Source organism: Pteropus alecto, unplaced genomic scaffold (genome assembly GCF_000325575.1).
Source record: "Pteropus alecto unplaced genomic scaffold, ASM32557v1 scaffold22, whole genome shotgun sequence".
Classification (NCBI taxonomy): Eukaryota; Metazoa; Chordata; class Mammalia; order Chiroptera; family Pteropodidae; genus Pteropus; species Pteropus alecto.
Window position 1 is genome coordinate 3922796 of NW_006434839.1, and position 21506 is coordinate 3944301.

The 21506-nt window shown below is 39.1% G+C and overlaps 1 protein-coding gene across 1 annotated transcript in view; it reads left to right on the plus strand.

Annotated features, from left to right (window-relative positions):
• The window catches only part of DGKI (diacylglycerol kinase iota), a 200818-nt gene that overhangs the window by 85085 nt on the left and 94227 nt on the right, over positions 1-21506 (plus strand). Inside the window, exon 15 of the mRNA XM_025045818.1 lies at positions 2737-2837. Within this exon, the coding sequence (XP_024901586.1) occupies positions 2737-2837 (101 nt within the window). The remainder of the gene's footprint in view (positions 1-2736; positions 2838-21506) is intronic.

Sequence of the window (21506 nt, forward strand, 5' to 3'; positions counted from 1 at the left end):
AGGCTTACACTATTCAAAGGGGTTTTCCGTCACGGGCTGTATGATTGATGCTCTGAAATTTGTGGGTGGGCCTCATCTGGGGCAACATTTGACAGCAGGCCAAACACGAGCTGCCACAGTTAGAAAACTGGGATTAAGCAAGCCGATGCTGGTGGGAAGGTGGGGTGCATTGTTGGCGGAAGATGGAGGGCTGAGAGCAGGATAGGGGATGTGGTGGAAGGCAGAAGGCGGATGGCTACTGAGAGTCTTCATTTTCTTCCATCTTGTTTAGCTGGTCATTCTGGGGATGAAGTGAGATAATGTGTGAATTCATTTGGAATCCAAAAGTTCTGTTCCCATGACAGTTCCTGTTGTACATCCATGGTGTGCCACCTGTAGGTCAGGTGGGAGGCCATGGTTCAGGAGGCAGCAGTATGTGGTGGGCACAGATGAGAAGCTGGGAGTTAGAAATGTGTGGACATGGAGCGGGCACTGATGGATTTGAGGAAGGGGGTACACACTGGTTAGCCACTGAGGAGCTCCCTGGAGGAGAGGGTACAGTAACTGGTCTGCAGTCATTCTGTGAATCTTATTTCCCACTATACTGCTACTGCTCTAGCCAGGCTTAGTCTTGATACCTCCAGGCCACTGGAGGAGACCAGAGCTCACTACTAGTAGATCTGCTGTCATCTCAATTATCGTTCAGGGAGAGATCTTTCAACCTCTCTCCTCCTAGGCTCCCATTACAGAGTGTGATAGCCCACTATATCCTATGGATTCAGTTACTCTATTATCCGCTATGCTTGCAGGAAAATATTTGCTAATTATAGTCTATGCAGGTCACCGGGGTAAACTTGAAAATAAAAAGATTGGACTCTTCTTAGTTTTAGGATAAGCATTTGATATAACTATTGTCACGGTCACTGTTAATCGCTGAAATTCTTTCCTATCTACTCACATCTTATACCTAACACTGCTATAATTCCTATTTTTACTCTTATCCTTATTTACATATTAACATACTTTTAAAATAATTATATTATTTTTCTAAAAACATTGATACTCAATGTAAAAGAATCTTGAAATCCCATCATGTGGAGATAGCCACTTGGGACCAGCTTGTTAAACTCTGTCTCCAGACATTTCTCTACATATACGGACTCCAAGGTTTCACAGTTGACATGAGGAGATTATGCCATAGATAATTTTCCATAACTTTTTTCACTTAACAGTATGTTGTAGTCAGACGTCCCTCTACATAAGTGTAGATCTACATATTCATTTGTAATATTTGCCCAGCTTTCTCTTGTTTGAATATACCACAGTTTACTTAACCACGCCCCCGTTGATGGTTTATTGATAAAGAAAAGAATCTGAGTGCCATATAGAGATCATCTGACTCTGTTAATCTAGGCTCTGTGACTTTGCCATCAAATCCATGGGATTTTTGGCACCGTATAACATAAAGGAGCATGTGGTTGGATGTATAATTGTTATTTGGGGGATGAGTAGAGTGGGAGTCTATGTGGAAGAAGTTAATATACTTGGCCCTAAAATGAGGTTTGAGACAAGAGAATTAGATTACATTATTTTTTTTCTCTCCTTCTTCCAGAGTTGCAATGAAATTAAATGCACATGTGTGGGTGTGTGTGTTCAAGTGGGAGAAGCAGTATCTTGACAATATTTTATTGTCCTTCTAGTCATCATTTTTTTCTTCCCTCCCTCCCTCCCTCCCTCCCTTCCTTCCTTCCTTCCTTCCTTCCCTGAAATGAATTGAGGAGTGAGGCCATTCTCTCTGCTGTAGTCAATGGTGACTTTTATCTCATAATATGAGAAAAGAGAAGCAATCCTTTATTTGAGAAAATTCTCTGAGCCAATGAAATCTGAGTGTGAGATAATGTTCAAGGACAGGTGGGGATTGTGTTATATTAATAATTTGAAGAAATGTGTTGACCCATAGTGGTGATGATGAAAATTAAATTGTTTTACTCAACTAATGCCCATAATTAAACTATTTTAAAAATATTACTTAAGAGCATCCAGGTGTAAAGACATTGTGAAAACGAACAGGATGCTTCAGAGAGTTTGGTACTACCCCTGCTATTATTTAATATTCTGAATGAGTTTGGATTGAATTCTTTTGAAAGGAATTACATACTTCATTCCCTTCCTAAAGAAAGTACATTATGCAAATCTAAGGTTTTTTTCTTCATTTTGGGTGTTCACAGGCACCATCACAGTCAGCATTTATTGTAACATGTTCTGCCTGAGAAGGGCTCACAGAGACTTTTGGGGTGTAGAGAGCTAATTCATCCTCGGCCCTGTGTTTTCTGGATTCTTGGTCTGCTTTTTATAGTTTTTCTGTCTCTTCTGAGGGCCAAGCCACCATGTTTGGCTGTCATGGCATATTTCTTTATAGCTCTGTGACACTTCTCACTGCATGTAATTTATTGTGGAACTAAACATATAATCATATTAGAATTTTTAATAAGTTAATAGCAATCATGATATGAATGGTCTCCAGAAGCTTTCTCCGCTTATTTCCTTGTTCTTACCTAAATGTCAGAATCTTGAGGCTTCTGGGGAAATGTTCTCCAGATAATTGCTGTAGTCTGGTAAAGAGCCCACAGTTCTGGTTCGAATGTGAACTTCCTCTTCCACGCATGAGGAGAGGAAGTCACCGTTAGCCCCGCCAGGCGCATGACCCCCAGCGCCACTCTCTTATCCATGTCTGACTTCGCGGTTCTTGTTTTGCAGTCCCCAGTCTGTCCCAGACCGCCTGAGGATCCGGGTGAACAAAATCAGTTTGCAAGATTACGAAGGATTCCACTACGACAAAGAGAAGCTCCGGGAAGCTTGTAAGTGGGAAGTGACTGATTGATTTCATGTGATCGGCCTATCATTGGCTTCTTGATCCTCCTTGGTTGGATGGATAGATTCGTCTTGTGTCTAAAAACTATGGTTAGAGAAACGAAGGGAAAGTTAGTAACGTGGGAACCCCAAGTGATGATATGTGGGCTGGAGAAAATGGAACTGGAAAAGGAAAGCAGCCAAACAAAATTATTCTGCTCAAGATGCCAAGTTAGGATCTCTTGGTTTATTAACACTTTAGTCTCGGGTTTACCTAAAGTGAGAAAGTAGAAGGTAAAGTTGGTGGCATCACATGGTATAGTAATAGCTAGAAAACTCTTGAGACAGCATTTGTCTCTCCCTGGAGCTGGCAGTACCAAATACTGTCCTTATTCTTCATGCAGCTGTGACAAAGTCATCTGTGAAGACATGTCCAACACTTCTAGCTATTCTGTGATCGTATGATGTCAAGGAATGGCCCTCGGGATACTCAAATGTCATGATAAGTGGCATTCATTGATGATGAGGCACCATTGTTTCTGAAATCTTAAATTGAGTCAACGTGAATGATTTCTCGATGTGCATATTTTCCATATACTTCTTTAAATACAGAACAGATTTGTAGTTTACCCACATGCCATTCAGTATTTATTGGGCACTTTTTACATTCCAGTCACTATTTTAGATCCCTGTCTATGTTATGATATATGAGATAACTGGGTAGAGTAGGCCAGGAGATGTTAAGACTGCAGGTGTGTTAAATATTAGGGTCCCATGCTCCTTCATAATTGCAAGGGCCAATAGTCAAGTGCAATAAAGTCGGAGAAGGTCAGGGCCATTGTCCAAGGGTACAGGCAGGGACACCGATAGACAGGCATTTCATACAGAACCAGAGGTGTATGAACTAAGGCTCCACACTGGCTTTATGCGTGGGCCTGCCTGGAATTGTAGAAGATGCAGATTGGTGAAACTGGCAGGAATGGAGGAAGGGATGCGTTCCTGGGATGATGACTTTCAAGCTCCGATTCTTGGACCTGTGATCTGGAGTGGGGTTCAGTGGATGGAAATCCTGAAATCCAGGGACAGTCTTGGGGGTGGGCGGCCGTGAGTCAAGATCCGTTTCGGCGGCTGTCCAGTCCCTGAGCCCACCAGGGAATTCCGTGGGAAATGACAGCTTCTTCCGTTCTCTCTGCTGCTTTGGCTCCCTCAACACTCTTGGTTTTTTCCCCGTAAACATCCATACTCTTTAGTTTCTCCCCAGCCTTAACACTTTGTCCTTCACTCTCATTTCCTTTGGCAGGAAAGTTCGAGGTGGAAGAGTAGCAAAAAGCAGAAAACCTCTGCTTTTCTCCCTCCATAGATGACATTATATTTTCTAATGTAAATGACCTTATAAGTACAGACTAGCAGAAAATCTAATTTAGCTCATAGCGTGATGGACATATATGTTTGCAATGGGAGATGTAGCTACGATGTCAATGAAACTGACTTTTAGAGGTTACTGATTATAAAGAATAGTGTATTATGTTCTTTCTCGTTTCAAACTTCTAAACTAATAGCTTAAAATTTTTGAAAACTAGAAAAAGAGAACGGATCTCGTGTTTGTGATATTTGCAGCTTACCATCGACTCTGAAGAAAGTCAGTTGAGAGTGGGGAAGCATTAGGAATTTGGGGCCGAAATGAGATTTGAGGCTTATCTGTGGATTTCAGCGATCTATCTTTCTTGTGCATTATCCATCCACCATTGCCAGCGGTAGTTGTGATTTGCATTTTTGCAGGAGGATAACATTTCCTGGCAGATGCTTTATCCATCACATCTTATGGGATAACTTCTTTGTGAAGAAATTTCCCATATCAAATTGGGGGAGGTAACGATATAAATATAAATCCAATAAATTTCAGCATTGTCTTCCATACCCAAAAGAACGAAGAAACCCTCAAAGAGGGAAACAAGGAATTATCTCATCTTAAAGATTTGAGTTTGAAGAAAAAAATATATTAATTAGAAGTAAAGGTGGCCAACTCAGTCATTCTACTTTTAATAGATGGTGATGATGCTTCTCACCTGTAGTTGCTCAAGAAAGTTTGTCCTTTGGATTATTATTTCTTACCCTCACTCTTTTGCTCAGCTCCAACTTTCAACTGACCACAGATTCATGGGAAGGCTGGCAGAGCTCAAATTAATTATAAAGGCAAAACCCCGGTCACGCCCATGTATGGTATACATGCCAAAATAGATTTGTTATTTCAGAAGCACTAATTAAATGAAATGCATAAAACATACCTAGATAAAAGGGATGCTAGGAATGTACTCTGACCTGCATCCCAGAAGAAAGAAGAAAGTGATCCTCTTAGGTCACTTATCTATTGATCAAAGTCCAAACTAGAGCAGTACTGCATTACTGGGTTTTAGAAAAATTAGGTCCCTTTTTTGATGTTGCACCAAGTGCCTCATCCAGGCAGCATGGGCTGTTTGCCATCACTGTTTAATAGAATCTTACTCATGTGTCTGGATCATTATTCATATTAGATTACAGATCAAATGTTTGTTGTCTAACAAAGCCCTGCTTCCGTCTGTAAGGCAGGACTTCTTGATAATTACAGGATGGCAGCCCTTTTAATTGTCTTGTTTATTTTTACATAGAAAAAGATGGCTCTGCTATTTCAAATACTTTCCATTCCCCTTTCATTTAGCTCTAGCTCACCTGGAGACATTCTCCATAAAATAATAGTACTAAAGGGGTTAGTCTTTGCCGATCTCTTCTTCAGCTCTTGCTGGTAAGTTTTAGACTTACTTAAAGTAGTTAAAGTCTTATTAACTGGATTTATGAATTATTAACTCTCATGATAATGGTTATGATGTCCAAGGGAGGAAAGTCTATTTAACTTAAAAGGTAGACTATACAGAGAAAGTGGCCATGTTAAAAAAAATTTCTTAAAGTAAATCTATAATGACAGCAGAAACTCACTCTTATGTAATCCAAATGAAGAATATAAATGAGCCCATAATAAAGCATGCAATATATAGTTGTCAGGGCCCAAGACAACCTGCACCGCAATGTCCCACAATGGCATACTTATTATTTTGAGTTAAGTTACTTACTTAAGAAACTGCCAGGGCAAGAACATTGACCTCTCTCTGTCCCCCTCAAAATGGGAGATAAATCTTCCAGGTGAAAGGTGGCCTACCTACACCTGCAGGTGGAGAATTCCTATGTCATTAGAATTAAAGAATCCAGAGCGAAAGAGTCTGTATAAACAAACCTTATTGCCTCTTTATTAATTTACTACCCAAGCCCACATTGTGTTTAGATTCCTCACTAATAAATACCCAATCCTTGCTTAGATTCCTTTCTAATAACACTAACTTTTCTTGTTCTGTCAATTCTTCACTAATTTATTGTTTCTTTGTCTAAAAAGTATAAATGTCTGCTTCCATCCTTTCAGCCTCATTTTATGATCTGAACGCCATATTATTACCACCCATGCACATGTGTTACATTGGTTTTTCTCCTGTTAATCTAGCCTTGTATTAATTTTATTATTAGTCCGACTGTAAGAACTAATAAAGAAGGATAGAGAGGTGAGAATTCTTCCCTTTCTCTGATATAGTCTATTATATGTCTAATTTGAAAGAGTTTTATTGATATGTGATATGTATTTTTATATCTAGAATAACTTGATACTGGCCAGGATTTAACTCTATCCCATATAAGCTGGCTAAAGTTTGCTTCTGGCATTAGCTTACTCTGCACTTTTGAATTGCTGTGATAATTCATATAAGTCTAGAGCTTAAAGTAAAAAGCAAAAACCAGGTTAGGATTAATTGGAAACAGATGGATCCTATAAAGGTAGAAGGGGACTAACATTTGTTGTATAACAAATATAGCATTCAACAACCCTTTTATATATACTAGCTCAGTATAATGGATTTTGTCTGGATACTTATAATAAATCTCTATATAATGTATAATACATAATGTCTCATTAATGGAATTTCCCTGTCTTTTGTTTACTGACTTAGTGGAAGAGTCAGAAACGTTTGTGTTTGAATCTCAGTTGCAACCTTGACAAAGTAATTAATTTCTCTGATGAACAAATCTCTCATCTCTAAAATGAGAATATAATTGCAACCTCGTCGGTTAAATGTAATCTTGTATATGAAACCCCTGAAGCAAAGTCTGGCACATTCGCATGCTCTCCAAGAATAGTTGCTATGATTGTTGTGGCTGCTGTTGCTAAAGATACACTGCTGTCACACCGCCCTTCAATCTCAGGTCCAAAGTCAAGTTCAGAGCAGCTGATCTCTTATACACGTAGCTCTCACTTCAAGGTGCACAAACTACCACCCTTCAGCTCACTTTCTCACATTCAAAAATAGAAACTAAAACACTGATAAATATCACAGAAAGATTAAAGGAAGAAACTATAAGTAATCATTCCATTTTCTTTTGTGTCTTCTAGTAAAGAGACTGCTGTCAAGATATTTAAGCCTATGAAACAAGTAAACACTGAATGCTCACACTTGGTGATCTAGCCACATATCAGCAAATTCCCTTTCTGAAGTTTTAATACAGTCTCATAATTGCATCATCTGGTGTCCATTGCTGAATTTTTTAAAAGAAAAGCTTTTTATTTTGGAATAAATTGAGATTTACAGAGAAGTTGCTAAGATACTACTGAGTGTTTCTGTATACTCCTCACCCAGTTTTCCCCATTGTTAAACATTTTGCATTATCATTGATATTATATTACCAATGAAACTGATATTGCTTTATATTACTATTAACTAAATTCTGAATTCTCTACTCCAGAATCCAATCCAAGACATCACATTGCATTGGGTTGGCATGTCCCCTAAGTCTTCTCTGGTCTGTGACAGTGTCTCAGTATTTCTTTTTCTTTTCTTTTTTTTCTTTTTTATGACCTTGATGGTCTTGAGAAATACTGGCCAGGTATCTTGTAGAATATCCCCTACTCTGGCTTTCTCTGTTGTATTAATTAAACTGGAGCTGTGGGTTTTGGAAAAGAATACCATGGACGTAACGTATGCTTTTTGTTTCATCCTGTCTGGGATTGAGACACGGTGATAGTAGCCTGATCACTTGGTTAAGGTTATATTTGCTAGGTTTCTCTACTGTAATGTTACTTATCTTTTTTTTCTTTTCTTATGCTCTTCTTTGTGAATGAGTCACTAAGTCAAGCCCATTTTCATACTGAGGGAAGATGGATCACTGGATTTTCCATTGTTTCCAGTTTCCATACTTGACCTCAATTTAATAAATATGCAAAAATTGTGGAGCCATTCACTCATCGATGCATCCATGGTTCCAAAAATGATAGATTCGTATTGATTCTATGTGAGATACCACACTATATGCTAGGGCAGTGAAAGATTAAACTAGGAATCTAACATTACAATATCATTATTCGATACACGTATATTGGGTGCTTACTCTGAGCAAATAGTGGTGGGGAAAAAAAATACGAAAACAGAAATAGTCCCAAATGTGCAGGAGCTTTTTTCTCACACAATGAGGACCAAGCTAGGACTATGGAAACAGTATGGACCTATTTTCCTAGAGAACATCATTTAAATAACTAAAGCAATGGGTGGAATATGTAAGCAGATTGAGAAAAGCTAATCTAACCTCTAATTAGTTGCATGACCTTGGGCGATGCATTTATCCTCTTCAGGTTTCCGTTCCTTATCTGCTCTATGCAGTGGTTAAACTAGGTATTTCCTAAGAATGAACTATATTATAATAAATCCTTAGCCCTATAGGAATCACACAGGATTTAAATTTTTTTCTCCTGACATGTTTCCCTGGTAAAGTTTTTAAAACCTCAGCATCACTCGTTATGATTAGTGCGAGCACTGGAAAATCTTGCAAGTGCATTTTGCTTCATGAGTTTGCTAGAAACACAGATTTATTTCCATCGATTGCTTCAACTAAAATGGAATCTTTCCCCCTCATTTAACAAGTTGACGGCCATGCTGTTCAGTAGCGGTTAGGCCTGCATTTGGTGGGGGTTGGAGTTCTGTTTTGAAATCTGAGTTAAATGATGTCAGTCTGTCCCCCTGGCGGGCACTGCCCATTCCTTTGTGAGTTTGTTCATGTCGATTCCTATTTTCACAAGTCGACACTTACCCAGAGTGTCTTTTACTGTTCTTCTCCATCTTTTGTCTGTATTTTATATTTATTTTTATTAAAAATGTAATAATAAATAAAATAAGAAGAGTCAACACACTCCTGTGAGTTAGGAAATACCTTCATCTTTCGATACATGTTATGTACTATAATTTTATTCTCTCGGCATCTCTGCAGTAACATGTCATCCCTGTTTTACCTACAGAGCAACTGAGACACAGAAAGCTTAAGGAAACTGTCCAAGGGCCTGGCAATCTGAATAGTTATTTTATCACTATGCTCTCTATTTCTTCGAAGCAGTAGTTCTCACTTTTTTATATAAAATAGCTTTTAATAGCACATTTGTTTGTTAATCTTTCACAATCCCATTTCAAACGCTGTTTTATATTTAAACTGACTTTACCTTAATTTACCATACTCTGGATCGTTGGACATTTTCTGTTTTTGGACCTCCCTCCACCCCCAAATAAATGATCTCGTCATAAATTCAACAAATATTTGACCACTTACCATATTTCCGGTACTATTTCAAGTGACGGGAGTACTAAAAAGTGCTCGCCCTCATAAAGCTTATATTCCAGTGGGAGAGGTAATAAGACAATGTAGCGGTAAGTGCTATCAAGGAAATAAAGCAAAAGGGTGACACAGGATTCCGGCTTTGACAAAGCGATCAGGGAGGGACTTTCTGAAGAGATGATGTATAAATAGAGACCTAAGAGTAAAGAAGGAGAGCACATGCGGATTTCTGGGGGGAAGCGTGTCCCCAGACAGGGGGAGCAGCGAGTGCTGGGGCCCTGTGACGTGAGCATCCTCGGAGTGGTTAATGAACAACAAGGAAGTTCATGTGTCTGGAACCTGGTTGGTTGGGTGGAGCAGGGTTGGGAATAATACTGAACTTGTCGGAAAGGGCCAGCACATGGCAAGGGTTTGTAGGCCATGCAGAGGGCTTTGGATTTTATTCAGAGTGTAATGAGAAGATACTAGAATTATATGAAAAGATGTTTAGTAACGTGCCTGCATTTATTCTGAATAATTCTAGCTGCTGAGTGGAGAATGGATAGTTGAGTCGCAAAGGTGCAAATAAGGTCAGCAGACACAAGGCACATATGATATTCTAAATGAGAGGTGGAAGTAGGTGGCAGGAGTAGCAGAATTAGGGAGGGACAGTTGGATTCTGGCTCTGTTTTGAAGGTAATGCCAGTAGGATCAGATGATGGATTAGCCGTACTTTGTAAGAGAAAAAGTCATCCAAGAATGCCTCCCTCTGAGGTTTTGGCCTCAGCGACTTGGTAGACAGAGGGAAGGGATGCATAGAGGACCCAAAGGAGACCAGAAGAAGCACAGAGTGAGCTAGAAAGAAAAGGAGAGCGTGTTGGTTGGAAACCAAGAGAAAAAAAATGTTTTATAAAAGGGATGACAACTGTGAGAAATGCTCCAGGGCGCACTCTAAAAATTGGTATTGGATTTCGGTGAGGTTGTTATTAGTAACCTCACAGGAAGTCGTAGAGTGAAAAAGGCGAAGGTGAACAGAGTGGGTTCAAGTGCAAACGAGAGCAAAGGAAGTGTTTCCCCCAGGGATTGCTTCTTTAAGGTTTTAAACTGGAAAGGGGAGGAAGGAAGTGAGATGATGCCCAAAAAGCGATGTAGGATCAAGAGAGGACTCCTTTTTCTAGTCTGTGAGATAGTGCAGCTGTGCACGCTGATGTGTATGTGCTGATGGAACCAGTCCACTGGATAGGGAGTACATGGTTCCGGAGAGAGAGGTCCAACTGCATGCCTCTGAGTGGGTGGGATGGGATCTCATGCACAGCAGGGGCGGGGGTGGGGTCTCCAGAGTACAGAGAGGACAGGCAAAAGGGCGGGTGCAGAGGCAGGTGGACTGCGGGCTTGGGTACTAGGGAGAAGCTGCAGTTCTATTCTGATTACTTTATTTACTCAGTGATATAAGAAGCAAGCCTGCTAGCTAACAGTGGTGAAAGGTGGGTATCAGTGTCCAGGAAGAGAGGAGAAAGTTTGAAAGTCAATAAAAGAACAAGACTGTGAGTGGCCATATCTAAAGAACTGCTGAGCAACACTTTAGATGTGAATCCCTGAATTCATTAGCTTTCATAAGCACATAGTGACGACTCCTGCGTCCCTAGGGGTCCGGACTTATAAACGAGTTCTCTCTCTGTCTTCTAAATTCGAAGATTTGGATGCCAGGGGAATATTAGGCTGAAAGACGATGATTTTATTTTTAACATGAATTTCTTTGTTGTCCAGTTTTGTTTATGATTCAAAGCTTTGCTATGTTTACAGGAAAAGAAGTGCTTGCAGAGCTACACTGTGTTAGATGCTAATAATGTTAAACTCAGACACAGAAATGGGGCTGAAGTGTTGATAATGATATCCTATCCTTTTTTATTATTAAAACCTAGCCTTTGGTACTAAGAAAAATAAATTGCAGGTATATCCTTAAGTCTCTGCCCAAAGAAATAGTTTTCCTTTTCATTGGCTTAATCTGTACACACACACACACACACACACACACACACACACAATAATGACCAGTTCTTACTGCATATATACCAGCTTAGTTATTACCTTCCCAGGTTGACGATTTGGGGATGTCAACTCAGTAATGAGGTTTCTCTTTAAAGACTTTCTTCTAAGAGCCTTGTATAAAAGTGTTACTTTTTTATTCGCTGTGTTACTGTGTGAGTGGTGTGGCATCTGCCACAATAGAGTCATAATATCATATTTAATACATAATAACACTTAGCATTTGCATCGTCTTTCATGGTTCATAGAGGTCTTTTATATACACTATCCACATGCATTGCCACAGAAAGACTTAGAAAGATTGCCTCACGCAGGGTCACAAAGCTATGACGGGATTTTAATAAGAATTGACATCTTCTCTCTCCTAATCTAGTTCACTTTCTAGTACACAACCCTACTTCTTCGTAAAGACTTAACTATGTGCTTACAGATATGTGTTTTTAAAAAGAATTTGGGATCATAGTTCTTGTTATCGGTCGGGTTTCCTGAGAAATGGCCTCTGACACGTTTGAGCTTAATGTGTTTATTGGGATGCTCCAAGAGAGGACCACAGCTGTGAAGAGGGAGGAAAGTAAGATTTGCTAGAGGAAACATTGAGCTGTGATGTAGTTGCGACAGAGGACTCCTGCAGGGACATTTGGATCTTGGGTGGCCATTTAGCATTGTCCCAGTTGAGGCAAGGAGTGAGTATTTGATCCAGGACAGGTTGCCCCCTGGGAGAGAGCAAACCTTGAGTGGGGCAGCTTCCTGCCTGGAGAGAGAAGCTGGGAGCTCTGAGCAGAGCCAACGCTTCCTGCAGCTGAGAGAATGAAGCCCTCAGCGCCACCATATGGGTCTGGGTCTGGCGCTTCAGTTCCAAAAGCACCAGCTGGTCTTTGTGACTCAGCATCTGATGTTTTAAGGAAGGCCAGGAACGGACCACACACACACCACAATCTTTGAGCCCATTCATTCACTTCTTCATGAACAGTTATTTCTCAAACACCTACTATATACCAAGCACTGTTCTAGGGTCTGGGGATTAGACTCATGCTCACTAGCTTCTGCGTTTCTCTCCTCGTATCTTTTGGCCTCCCTACTATTCTACGTTCAGAGAATTGAAACCTGAGTTAATTATTTTCTTTAGTTGTGTCAAAATCAGCTAAGTAAAGTAAAACCTAAAATGTTCACGCTGACCTTTTCCTAGAAGCTCTTTTTGGCATGATCTATCGTCAAGCCAAATATTCTTCGTTTGGAATTTGTGTAATTAAAATTGGAAACCTAAATGAAAAGCGATTCTAGATTTGGGGCTCTTTCTAGCCTGATGCTATAGTCAGAGAGAACTCCAGAGTTTGATCCTCAACAAGATGGATATTCTATATATTCTTTCGATTTATCGTAAAGACGTTGAACCGAATAGAACCAAGGACAGAAATATGTGCTAGTTTGAAAATAACCTCTTTGCAGATTGACTTGGAAGCACAATTTTATAAGCTAGTTAAATGGGTAAAAACCTTTCGCAGTCTATACTGGTGGAAAGCACCCTTTCTCATCCTTAGTGTGTTTCCTGAATCACTGATCGGCTGCCACTCTTCTGGAGTCACTGATAAGCAGAATCAGAGAGTCCCCTGCATTGGCAGATGCTGGGAGTGTGTTTGCTTAAAACTGCCGTATTTCAAATCTCTACATGACAGCCGTCTGTGCATAATTTGTTTACTCTTTTTGCTTCCAGAAAGAGACTTAGGTCCCTTCGGCCGATTCTAGGAAATCTTTTTGTCATTAATTCTCAACATGTATCCAATCAACTCAGAAATTCAGAGCTGCGTGACTGATGTGTTCCCAGCATCTCACTGTTGGTGACTTTACCTATCATCGTTTACTAAAATGGACGGTATGATTTTTAAACTGTGAAAGCGATTTGAACCAATGTCTCTAACCGTCATTCTGACTATTTAACGAAGCTCTGGGTACGGTTATGAATCTATGTTTGGACACGTGATAGTTCATTTGATTTTCATATCTATTTGGCTAGCCAAGTTATGTAGCTAAGATTCCAGTGTCACAGAGAAAGTGATTCCAGTGTTAAGATTAAGATTAAGATTAAGATTAAGATTAAGATTAAGATTAAGATTCCAGTGTTCTCTTTCTCCCAAATACTAGAGCACTGGCAGAAAAAATCAGCAGTGGTTCTGCCCTACCTAGGAATTTTGCAAGTATTACCTTCCCGATAAATGTACCTGGAAAAAATTATATTGTTTTCCAACGCTCATTGTCAGGTGCATTCTAGAACCTCACGGTCAAAAGCTTCTGTTCCACTTAACAGTGGAATGAACTGCAAGGAATCAGATGAATCATTTAGTCGTACTAGAATTTTATCGCATATGACATTAAGAATCTTCATTGAAGTGGAAACTTTCCATCGAAAATAAAAATTTACATCATTGCCTGTAAACTTTCATATTTAGGTGGAGGATGATGACATTTACATTTTGCAGAACTGTTTGATCTGGACCTTTGGTTTTCATTATTTATTAGAAGAGAATATGAGGCTTGTGGCCTATACTTTTCTCCGGTTTACCGCTGGTAACACATGAACCAAATTTATCAGAAGTAGGAAAAAAGAAAACTCACGCAATTTTAAATGTGTTAGCCATGATAGGGTAGCGTTCTCCATCCATCTCCTTTTATCTCTGTCCAGAGGTTGCTTTAACTTCTTTTTTCCCTTGATTTTTCTTTCTCACATCTGCTTTTCCGTTTATCATGTCCTGTATGCTTCTAATTGAAAAGAAAAACAGAAAAGGCTCTTACTAATTCCTAGTTCCTGAAGCATTGTAGTCTAGGCTTTGGATGGATGTCTGGGGAGTTCCAGCATCTTCTTCCCACCTCCTTCCTCCCTCTGCTCTTGGTCCTCCAGGCTCGAGAACAGTCTTTCCCCAGTTCTGCCTGTAACAACATTCTAATGCTCGAACACAGGACCCCTTTCAGAGAGGTGTTATAAAATGTTTTTGAGGCATTAATAGGTGGTCTTTGTCATCCATCATTATAAGGAGCCCTTATTTTCTATCTATAATCCATCTTCCCGCCTTCCCTCTCTCTCTCTCTCTCTCTCTTCTGCCTTCTTTGTTGTTTTCCTGCATTCTCTCTATCTCAGGCCCTGGCTGCTGTAAACAACTTTGAGTCGCCTTTGTTCATTTTCCTTCTCGCCATCCAACTGACCGTGGAGTTGATTCTTTGACTCTATCATGTCTCTGATACGTTTCTCCCTTCTTAATTTACTGCCGCTTCTTTTATGCCGGACTTCACCCTCGCGCATCTCGTTGGCTGCTACAGCTTCCTAACTGCCTTCTTGCCACGCGCTCGCCTCGTCTTCCGTTTATTTGTCTTCCCCATCTCTGTCGATGATTTTTCTAAGTTGTTGTCAAAGAAAAATTGCGCTGGAGATTAGACAGGCAGGGAAGATTTTATCTGGACTCTTGCAATAGGAAGGAGAAAGGGAACTCAACTCTGCTGTAGCAGGCGGGAGGATTTTTAAGCACTGGAGCGAGTTAGTAGAAAAGTGTAGTGGAGGACATTGCAGGAGGAGGGGGGTCAGTCATTGAGAGTGATCGGGCTGTCTGTGTTTGCTAATTGTCTCTTACCAGTGACAAGTAGTTAGCCTCTTATCCAATTATAGAGACACTATCTTCCTTGAATGATTATATTTCATTAAAATTTTTTTTTGAGTTTCTTAAGGTGACATTAACAAAATCCTATTAGTTTCAAGTGTACAATTCAACAGTAAGTCATATATATATTGCATTGTGTTTACTGCCCATAGTTAGATTTCTTTCTGTCACCACATTTTTGACCCCTTTTATCCCGTCTACTCCCCACCTTCCCCCTCCCCCTACCCTCTGGAAACCAGTAATCTATAGTCCATGTCCATGAGTCTCTATTTGTCATGTTTGTTTGTTGCTTTTAGATTTATATCCCACACATAAGTGATATCATGTGATTTTCAACTTTTTCAGTCTGGCTTATTTTGCTTAGCATGATTATCTCAGGATCCATCCATGTTGTTGCAGATGGCTGTATTTCATCTCTTTTTATGGCTGAGTGATATTCCACTGTATATATGTACCACATCTTCTTTATCCAATCCTCTATTGTAGGACACTTCGGTTGCTTCCATGTCCTGGCCATTGTGAATAATGCTGCTATCAGTCAGTGCAAATACCTTTTTAGATATGAGTTTTCAAGTCTTTGGGGTAAATACCCAGTAGAGGGATTGCTGGATCATATAATAGGTCAATTCTTAGGTTTTCAGGAACCTCCTTATTGTTTTCCATAGTGGCTGTACCGATTTGCAGTACCACCAGCAGTGTATGAGAGATGGTATCTCATTGTGGTTTTGATTTGCATTTCTCTAATAGCTAGTGATGTTGAACATCCTTTCATATGTTTGTTGGCCATTTGTATGTCTTCATGGGAGAAGTGTCTGTTCAGGTCCTCTGCTCATTTTTTTAAATTGGATTGTTTATTTTTTATTGTTATTTAATTGTACGAGTTCTTTGTATATTTTGGATATTAGGCCCTTATCAGAGGCATTGCTTGCAAATATATTTTCCCATTCGGATGGTTGTCTCTTTACTTTGTTGACGATTTCTTTTGCTGAGCAGAAGCTTTTTAGTTTGATGTAATCCCATTCATTTATTTTTGCTTTTACTTCCTTTGCCTTTGAGGTCAAATTCATAAAATTCTCTTTAAGTCCAAAGGGATGGCTCCCAGGTCTTTGGGAAAGATTTGCCAGGTGGTGTCTAAAACTGGAAAGAGGCTGGGAGATTTACTTCTCAAAGAGAGCAGAGAAAGAATTTACAATTGAAAGTCTTCTAAAATAAATTCTCTAAAAAAGGGGAGACAGGTCTATAGTCAGGAAAAAACCTACCTGAAGGTTTAATCAAGCAGAACGGAACATTAAGGCCTTCTTGGTTAACAAAACTTTAGCTTCTCACCTCCTTAGCATAAAAAAACAAACAATAGCAACAAAAACAAAAAAACAAACAACAACAACAAAAAAGGGGGGCCTCTCCCCCCTTTACTGTGCACCTACCTATCTTCCTAAACCTTGTGTCTTTCTATGCCTTGGTTTCTTGGAGTCTAAGGATGGTCTAAGACTTAGGGAGTTCCCTTTGTCTGAAAAACTCTTGTCTCTCTTAACTATCTTATTTTCTTCACTTGGGAAATAACTCCTCTTGGAAATATGCCTGTCCTGGGAAATGAACAGTTCCTCTGGTTCCTAAACATGCTTGGTTCTTATCTGTCGGAATTCCTACCACAAGGCATATAATCAGTAGATGATTTTATGTCACGCCCTCTTCCCAGTCTGTGATACCTTGAAGGCAGGTACTGTGTCTTACTCTCTATTGTATGCCCAGCTCCTAGCACTAGAGTTGTTCCTGGCATGAGAGAATCCTTAAAACTTGTGTGCTGAATGATTGAGTGAATGACCTGTAGACCTGAAAAATATTTTGGCACAGTTCCTTGTGTATACGATACACGTTTGCAAAAATTAAGTGAAAATGAAGACCAGAAGTTGTTATTCAGGGTTATAAATGGCAAAGCATTTAAGAAGACTAAAAAAAAGTGACTTGCATGTCCCTTGGGTTGCCTTCTCAGGCAGTATATTTTCAAGATAAAAAGGAAAATTTGACCCGTAGTTTGAAACCCAGATTTTTCAAGAAACTGCTAGTTTCTAGGAAGCACGCCTTCAAAATATTATCCTTACATACAGTGCAATGAACACTGCACAGTTACTTTTATCTTATGGGTGACATTTTGAATTAACTATGGAAGAGACTAGTTTTAGCTGAAGCGATGGGAGTTCAAATTTTAGGATTATTTTTGATCATAAGAACCGGGGGTTGTGAAACCTTTGACAGACACCAGGGATGGCATGATGAGGCATACAGTTCTTAGGGTGTTATGTTTCCTTTTGAATGCCGATATGCCTGCCAATTTCCCCTGTTGGTTCCAGGTGAACAGTGGGCAGTCAGTGGTGACAGGTTGCTATAAAATGGACCTGTGACACAAAAGGGCAAACAGCTGGACTGAAATATCACCAACTCATTCTGTCTCATTCTTGTCAGCTATCAAGTTAGAATCGTAGTTCCCTGAGACAGTGACACATTCAGAGCTAATGAAGTAAAATGAAAAAATTCCACTTTCCCCTCCAATTCTCCTTGAAGGCTTTCCTTCCTTCCTCTAGTCCCCGCCCCCTCCCTTATTTTTACTTCTAGTCCCATATTTGCATCATCTCGTTGACTTCCTGAAGAGCGTTAGCACAATAGATAAGAAAGTAGGTAACATTTATTTTTCTATATGTCAGTGTTATCTGATCAAGTATCTGTCTACAGGAAATTCAAAACAATTTCTTTTTTCTTTTCTCTTTTTAATTTTTAAATTAATAAACTTTATTTTTTAGAGACGTTTAAGGTTTACAGAAAAATTAGATGGAAAGTACAGAAAGTTCCCTATGTCCCCTCAAAGCACCCCTCATCCGATCTTGAGCACACGTCGTTTCTCTTATTTTTAACATCTTGCATTATTGTGGTATATCTGTTACAGTGAATGAGTCAATCTAATACATTGTTATTGACTAAAGTCCACACTTCACATTCGGATTCACTCTTGTGGGTTTTATGGGTTTTCACAGGTATAGGACATTTATCCACTATGGCAGTATCATACAGAATAGTTTCACTGCCTTAAGTACCTCCTATGCTGTACCTCCCTCCTCTGTAACCCCTGGCAACCACTGATCTTTCTACTGTCTCCACGATTTTGTCTTTTCCAGAATTCCATATAGTTGGAATCAAGCAGTGGGTGGCCATATCAGACTGGCTTCTTTCACTTAGCAATGTGCATTTCATGTTCCTCCATTGTCCTGAAAACTCATTTCTCTTTGTTGCTGATTAATATTCCATTATTTTGGTATGATGGCCAGTTTGTTTATTTATTCGCCTATTGAAGGACATCTTGGTTGCTTCCAAGTTTTAGCAATTATGAATAAACTTGCTATAAATATTCATGTGCAACTTTTTTGTCGGGACATATATTTAAACTGAGTTGTGTAAATACTAAGAAGAGCAATTACTGGATCATGTGCTAAGAGCTCGTTCAGTTTGGGAAGAAATTCATGAGCTATCCTTCAACGTGGCTGAACCATTTTGCATTCTTGCCAGCGGCGAATGAGAGTTCCTGTGGCTTCACGTTTTCGCCAGCATTTGATGTGTCGGTTTTTTATTTTTTTAATTTTTTTTATTTTAGCTGTTCTAGTACATGTGTAATGCTATGCTGTTTTAATTTGCAATTCCCCAATGACACATGATGATGAGCACATTTTTCCTGTGCTTATTTGCCATCTATACATCTTCTTTGGTGAGGTGTCCAGATCTTTTCCCCACTTTTAAATTGACTCTTTTATTTTTGAGTTTTACGATTTCTTTGTATATTTTGAATACCATTCTTTAATCAGATATGTGTTTTGCAAAGTTCTTTTTCTACCCCCACTCTGTCTTGTCTTTTTATTTTCTTAACAGTATCTTTCACAGAGCAGAAGTTTTAATTTAATGCAGTCTAATTTATCATTTTTTTCTTTCACGGGTTGTGCTTTTGGTGTTGTATCTAAAATGTCATTGCCAAACCCAAGCTTACCTAGCTTTTCTCCTATGTTATTTTCTAGGGAACAGTTTTTTTTGTTGTTTGTTTTTTGTTTTTTTTTCAGACTATTGGTTTCTTAAGACTGCATATAGATTGATGGAAAGAAAATGGGTACTTGACATAAACTGAATTGATTATGTCAAGAAATATAAAATTGATGCTCAAGGAAATGTCAAGTTTAAAAAAAAATCTCTGAATAGTATTAACATAAAATACATTCATTCTAAAATTATCTGTATTTTTGATGGTTTACCGTATTGTTCCAAATACTTTCCTATTTTACGAATGGTCAACTCTAAGATTGTGCTTATTGTTCTTTTCAGAAAGTGACAGCCTTTTTGTTTCGCCTCAACAGAGCCTCTGCAATTCTAATACTTTTATGTATATGTGTAGAGCTTAAAACCCAATCTTTGCAAACCCTTGCACTTGTGAGAAGCTTTTCTTGAAGGTCTCCTGCCTTCTTTTAATAATCTCATTGAAGATACTTTTGTTTATGATTCGAATAGGTAAGTAGCCCCATTTAGCAGCAATTCTGTTTTAACTAGGATTACACTGTAATTGCTCATGCGTCAGATAATTAAATCTTTATTATTATTTTTTTAATATTGAGCTTTCAGCCCATTTTTCCATAGTAACACCTTGGCTGAACACATGACAGTATCTCGCAGGGAATGAATTAGCTGCTGAGAGTTTTCCTTCTTTTTATAAATCCCATTAACGGTTTCATGTGGATTTAGTGTCAAAGGTGGCTTGCTCTTGATTTGGCCCTGAGAGCTTTTGCTTGTGTCGTAAAGCAGCCAGCTGCGATTCCTCTCATCCTCTTGTAGGTTGGGTTGATTCTTTTATTTACCTTCTTTGGTTTAGCTCCAGCCTCTTGAGACTTTAGTACAACATATTATCTGCTATAAAAGCAATTGCTGAAATTGGTTCGAGGCTTTATGAATGGCCAGTATATGTTCATGATAGAATTAGGGAAAATTGATCAATTTAATAAGGCTTAGAGAGGTGAATATAAGATGGATTTGCAGATATTATGTGCTCTACCAGCCTTGACTTATTTAATCTTTACGATAACTCAGACAGGTAGGTACTTTTAAAAGCAAAATTCAACTAAGTGAATTTAAAGCTCTAATTGGCTTTATTTCACAATTCATGAATTGAGCAGCGTCCCGTATAGCAAATAGAGAGGAACTCTGAAGAGCCACTCAGAATGGAAGGCTTTTACAGTCAGAAAGAGGCCAAGGCAAGGAAGTTGCTCTCCAAGGGCAAACTGTTTCAGACAAGGTCACTTTCCTTTTGTGAAAGGCAAGGGATCTACCCAGCACATCACCTTGCTAATGTTGACCAGGTGATTTCTGATCGACTGGTTAATGGTGACATTCCTAGGAACTGCGATTGAGTTAGGCATTGAGTCTCAGTTTGCTGGCCTGGGGCTGCGATTGAGTTAGGTATTGAGTCTCGGTTTGCTGGCCTGGGGCTTAGCACAAGCGAGTCCATTTTGGGCCTCTCATTTGTTTTGTTTTATTAGTACCAGGATTACTCTCTTTACAGAGAATCTTCACATACTATATTGCAAAAGAATCAAGGGCAAGACAAGCTCATTGAGTAATCGAAATGATCAAACATTCCTGTAATCATAATTTTCCTGAACGTGGATGTTTACCAAGGATAATTCAACATTAAAATAAATGGTATGAGCATACCTATTATAGCAAAACTACCAAATTAATGTCAAATGTTAACCGTATTTGAAACTGATGTTTAGTAAACACTCTATCAGAAAATCCATGGGAAATACTTTTGAATATTTTGTACATCTGAAGTAATGACTTTTTCTACCTCAAGTGAGAGTGTGGGTTTTAATGTTTAGTTTATGTTAATTGTCAATCAGCTCTTCAGTTCAGTATTGGAAATTCTAACGCCAGGGTTGTAATAGCAAAACAAGACCTATGATTTTCCCAAACAAGTCTGATTAAAGTCTGATGTACTCTTGTTGTTTCTACTGTCCCTATAATGATTAGTGTCCTGCTCACAATTTTGTAGTTGCATCTCTTTGTAAAAGAAGCAATGGTTTAATTCTATGACCCCCTAAATTAAAGACAAGGTTATAGTAAGACTGTCAACAGTTTTGATAAGCTTAATTCACAGTCTATAAAACCCTTGAAGCAGGCCTATTGGAAAGGGAGGGGCGTGAGGGGTCTCTAAATGTGATCCCACTCCTGTCAAGTATGTTCATGAAAATATGTCGAACTTTACAAGTAGCTTCTGAGTCCCAGGCCTGGAATCGTTTACTATAGCGTTACTTC